General features: G+C 38.7%; 1 protein-coding gene across 1 annotated transcript in view; it reads right to left on the bottom strand.

Moving 5' to 3' along the window:
- LOC107595944 (squamous cell carcinoma antigen recognized by T-cells 3-like) overlaps positions 1–5,442 on the bottom strand; it is a 35,632-nt gene that overhangs the window by 16,210 nt on the left and 13,980 nt on the right. The window contains exons 5-8 of the mRNA XM_016286543.1: positions 4,451–4,556; positions 3,567–3,691; positions 1,674–1,829; positions 522–660 (exon numbers count right to left, since the gene is read on the bottom strand). Coding sequence (XP_016142029.1) covers positions 522–660; positions 1,674–1,829; positions 3,567–3,691; positions 4,451–4,556 — 526 coding nt within the window. The remainder of the gene's footprint in view (positions 1–521; positions 661–1,673; positions 1,830–3,566; positions 3,692–4,450; positions 4,557–5,442) is intronic.

The following is a 5,442-nucleotide window of genomic DNA, read 5'->3' as shown; positions in this document are numbered from 1 at the left end:
CACGGGAAAATGACAGCACTGTTTATTTCATTTCATTTGTTTTATCGCATTTGTCAGCTTGTTTTACTTTGTTTCTTTGTTCATGTTCTTACTGTATCTTATCTTATGTATAAAACACTAAAAATGCCTGCACACAGTTGATGTTTTATATTCATTTCATTAAATGTTTATTTTACATTTCAGAATATAAAGCAATGTTAATTCAGCTCTTAATTTGTCATATATATATAAAACAAAAAGAACCGATAAGAATACCGTTAAAGTACCAAATCAATAAGCAGTATCGATAAGAGCAGTAATACCGTTAAAACCTTAACGATACCAATATCTGTCTGCCACACAAGAAATTAAGGCAGTTCAACTCGGTACTAGCAAGATATAGCAAATAAAGTGGTCAGTGAGTGCAGGACTTTCAAAGACTTCAAAAAGACTTCAAAAAGACTTCATGCCAATATTGTGATTAGCATAACTAGAATACGATTTTTTTTAAATATATTTCCTTTTTTTTTTTTTTGGAGTACCTGTCATTGTCTGATGGTCAGCCTTATGCCTCTCTAGAGCCAAAATATAGCTCTTCCACAGGCCCATGGTCCAGGGACAGTTCCTGACGGCTCTCTCATAAGCAGATAACACTAGGTCTTTAATTTTCAACTGACGATCCTGAGGATGAACAGAAAAAAACAATGAGCAAAGTCACAGATTTATTTGTGAATTGTTTTTAGCAGTCCAAGTAGATGAGTAACCCAGCCAACATCCACTAAGAGCAGCTCTTTGACTAAAACTAGGGATGTCAACGATTAATATCTGCTCACTGCTCTTCAAAATGACTTCATCAAAGACTGAATGATGATATCTGCTGAAGTATGAATCATGGTTGCATCGTTCTTTAAAGCATACCAAGTTTGTTAGTAGGGATGAGCATTTGGAGTGCTAAAGTATGGCAGATAAAACTAGCCAAATATTCTATTCTTTTGTATGGAAACTGATCCAACACTCTGTCCTAAAGTGGTGCAGGTTATTAGTTACATAGGAGGCTTTAGATACAATACAGCACTTTGCAAAACCAAATAATAACCCCCTATATCCATTAGGCAAAGCAGCTCCGTGACTCACAGTGTGAGGTGCATATAATTTAGTTAAGCATCTCAATTTAAACACCTAAGAGAATACAAGCATGAAGGCTTGATTTAATTACTTCACACATCCATAGCTGCCAGGAATTCAACTGCCTGAATGGGCTCCACCAACACACTCCAGCCCATAGCCCTTAATGCAGAAGTTCATTAAGTTCAGTCATTGAATCAGAAAGCCCAAATGGATTGCAGCTTTGGCTGCTAATATGGGGAGGTGTTATTCTCTCCACTTCTCGTTCTCATTTTTCTCTCCCTACACACCTCCCACCATCTCTCTTTCTGCCTCGTTAACTCGCTGTTTTCCCTCCCTCCATCTGGTGAGGAGCTGGCTCTTCTAATATGTTCTCAGCTGCAACTGAACTACGCACTGCTACGCATTTGTGGCTTGTGCATCTCATTAGCATCCCATTAAAGCAATTAATATGTTTCTGAATAAACGGAGGGAGGTGTGGGATTGGCACATGTGTGGATCATTCAGTTTGTGAGCTGTGCACAGTGCTGTTTGGTGAAAGCAGACATGTGCTTACGCAAGTCGCTCACCAGATATGTGGTGTATTTGATCCACAGGTCCGGCACAAGGCAATTCTCCGCCAGCGCTCGCTCAAATATTATCTGGACACGAGCCGGATCTCCTTCCTTCATTTCAAAATCTATGTAGGCTTGATACTCTGCCAGCTTTGGAGTTTCAGAGACCAGCTAGAAATTAAAAAAGAACAGCGTTAGAAAGCTCAAATGAGAAACAACATCTTTTGAACGTAACGGTGAGAAAAAAAAAAGACCAGATTATATGAAGAGATTTATTTTATTTGTGTTACTTATTTATTTGATTTGGGGTTTGTTTTAAAATTTCAATTTAGTTTTGTTATTTACATTTACATTATATTTACATTTTGTAATTTAGCAGACGCTTTTATCCAAAGCAACTTACAAATGAGGACAATAGAAGCAATCAAAACCAACAAAAGAGCAATAATATGCAAGTGCTATTAGTATATTACTATAGTGCTATACTTCAATTTCACAAAGAAACATGCAGCATTTTGTCCAAGCAATAATAAAAGGACACATTTAGTTTATAATTTCTTAAATCTCATTTTGTAAAAAAAAATCGAATCATGAGTTGAGTGAATCATTACATACCTAGTAACTGGGTAATTTAAGTGTGACATGGGCAACACAGCTGAACATTAGCAACAGCCATTTCTTTCATCAATTCAAACAATTTGTGAAGTACAGTGTAATTCAATGCACTATTAAAAATCACTTCTTTCTGGGAACATGGCACAGGCTTCGCTTTCTATAGCAACCTAGTCAGGTTGAAACATGCAGCATTTTGTCCAAGCAATAATAAAAGGACACATTTAGTTCATAATTTCTTAAATCTCATTTTGTAAAAAAAAATCGAATCATGAGTTGAGTGAATCATTACATACCTAGTAACTGGGTAATTTAAGTGTAACATGGGCAACACAGCTGAACATTAGCAACAGCCATTTCTTTCATCAATTCAAACAATTTGTGAAGTACAGTGTAATTCAATGCACTATTAAAAATCACTTCTTTCTGGGAACATGGCACAGGCTTCGCTTTCTATAGCAACCTAGTCAGGTTGCATTTGTTCTCTGACTTCAGTTCTTCCTGTGATTTGAGTGAATTATTAGTTGAATATGAAAATCTGCAGCTTAAATAACAGAATCTAAGTGTCAATTGTACATATTAATTTCTGGGAACTGCTTCACTGCCACACAAACAGGGTCACTCATTAGTTTATGTATTTGTCAGGCCGAAGACTACAAGCTTGACTACAAGCTTTAAAGTCAACATGATACCAATATACCCATTTTGTTTCTCTAATGTGCCGAATGTCCAAGAAAAACAAGATATTCTAAGAGGGGAAAAAAGGTAGAGCAGCTGATTTTGTCCATCGGGAATCAATTAAATAGTGAAAAGTGTGCGGATTTTGCAGTCAGCTGTGAAGGATTTCCGCCATCACCAAATGGTTAAGCAGCCTTAGTGATGTCAGCCAAAAAGGAAGTTGTTCCAGAGATGGTTCAAGTCTTTAATGTTTGTTGAAAAACCAAGATGAAGAAATAAGGAAACAAAAAAGACCAGGAATGTAATAAAGTAAATAATGTCATTAATTAAGATTTCATATTTTTTACTTCTCCTGAATAGGTGCTGATGAGCATATGCTTGTGTACAAAGAGCTTTTATTGCTACAGATGTTTTATTTAATCAGATTCTCTAAATGACACTTGTGTAGACTGATTTTGGCTTCAAGCAGGCTACTGCTATAAAATATTTTAAAATCACAATCACCATTTTTACCATCACAGCTGCTGCCAGACACATAATTTCACATTAATTTATAATAGAAACCTCAAATCAGAAAACCAAATGATCTCTACAGCAGTGAGATAAGTGTGCAGTTACCAAAGCCTCCTCGAAAGGTTTGCATTTCTCCAACTGTTGCAGGGCACGTCTGTACTGGCGTGTGACCATCTCAGGTACACCATCGTCGGCCCAATCAGAGTATTCCGCATATGTTCCCTCCATATCTACAGAACACAATATCAACACAAAAAGATCAGAAAGCAAGCTTTCTGAAAGCAATCTTACAAAACATTTTCTGTGTTGCAGGAACACACAGTGTTTTGTTCTGTTTCAAAGATGTTTTTCTGTTACTATTGCATTTCTCACCTATGTCTTCACTACAAGGTAACTTTCTGACAAAGAAAAAAGGCTATATAAACATGAGCCGTGCTGTACAAAGGCCTAATCTGTGAACTGGCTCTCTTAGCTAAGTGCAATGTGTTCAGAGCGTTCTCCTCTGCATCTCCGGTGCCAAAAGCAGCTGGCAAGAGAGAAGCTGAAAAAAAGAAGAAGAAAAAACCCCGCTCACAAAACCAGACCATCTGGCTATCTGCAGGCTGCTCCTGGCTCTCCTGTCAACAGCCTGTGTTACATTGTCTGGCAGGGCTGGTGTCTACCTGACAGGACCTATATTACTTGGCTTTCAGAAATGCACATGAAAGGAAACCACATGCAACGATCAATATTATTTGTAACTTAAGCCTTAATCAACCCCATCTCACCAGATTTCAGTTCGGTCTAGACATGTTGTTCTCAGTTTATTTTATTTCCGCCAAATTGCGCAATCTCATAGTCATAGTGTAAATTATTTTGGCATCCGTTCTCCCGACCCTTTTTGTCGGTGGACACAAGTTTTTCCGATTATTTCTTCCAACACTGGAAAAAGAAAAGAAAGAAAGTGGAGGACTGAAGGAGCAAAACGAGAGAAATAGAACAGCTCTCACCCATCAGAGGTACAGCTAGCTGCCGCCTAAAGAGCGTGTGTATGCGTTCGAGCTGGGCTTTCAACAACTCTTGCTGGTCCTGTGATGGAACGCTTCCAGGAGGAGGCTGGAAAATAGAGAAAAGGTGTTAAAACACCTATACAAGACAAACAAAACACTGCAATCATTTAAGAAATTTATTTAAAGGGGTCATATGATGTTGCTAAAAAGAACATCATTTTGTGTATTTGGTGTAATGAAATGTGTTTATGCGGTTTAAGGTTCAAAAAACACATTGTCCACATACTGTACATTATTGTTTCTCCTTTATGCCCCGCCTTTCTGAAACGCGTCGATTTTTACAAAGCTCATCGGTCTGAAAAGCGAGGTGTGCTCTGATTGGTCAGCTATGCAGTGCATTGTGATTGGCCGGATACCTCAAGCGTGTGACGGAAATGTTACGCCCCTACCATACTGTAATGCCGTCTCCCAGCACGACCAGACAAAACCAATAAAAACCCATTACAAACGAGGCATTTGTTACATCCAGTGGGGACCTAATTACTGATTATAATGACTTATACTGTCTTTTTACGCGCTGCGTTGCATCGCGCCGCGTAAACATAAAACCATGTCTGCATTTGTGATCAGAGAAATGACAAACAACAATCGCTACTCTACACTGCTGAAAACTCGCGTTTGAATCAATGGCAAATCCTTTAAATGAAAACTTACTTACAAACTGTGAGTCAGAATAGCCGGCATTGTTGTCTACTCTACCAGGATCAGGAAACAGTCCTCCATAAAATGCGCTGCACACATCTTAATATTTGGGTTGAACTGGAATAGTGTTGTAAATACAACTTAACCACTGATTTCTAGTCGTGTCCTTCCAAAAGAGCCGGTGGCTTCAGTGAGTGGAGGTCAGCGGCTAGAGTGAGCGGAGGCCGGCAGCTTGATTGAGCGGAGGCTGGCGGGCTTGCGGCAACCACATGTGACGACCCTGGGCTGGA

This window comes from Sinocyclocheilus grahami, unplaced genomic scaffold, assembly GCF_001515645.1.
Source record: "Sinocyclocheilus grahami isolate Dianchi unplaced genomic scaffold, SAMN03320097.WGS_v1.1 scaffold211.1, whole genome shotgun sequence".
Classification (NCBI taxonomy): domain Eukaryota; kingdom Metazoa; phylum Chordata; class Actinopteri; order Cypriniformes; family Cyprinidae; genus Sinocyclocheilus; species Sinocyclocheilus grahami.
Note: the sequence above shows the minus strand (reverse complement) of the source record. Positions and strands in the feature narration are given on the sequence as shown.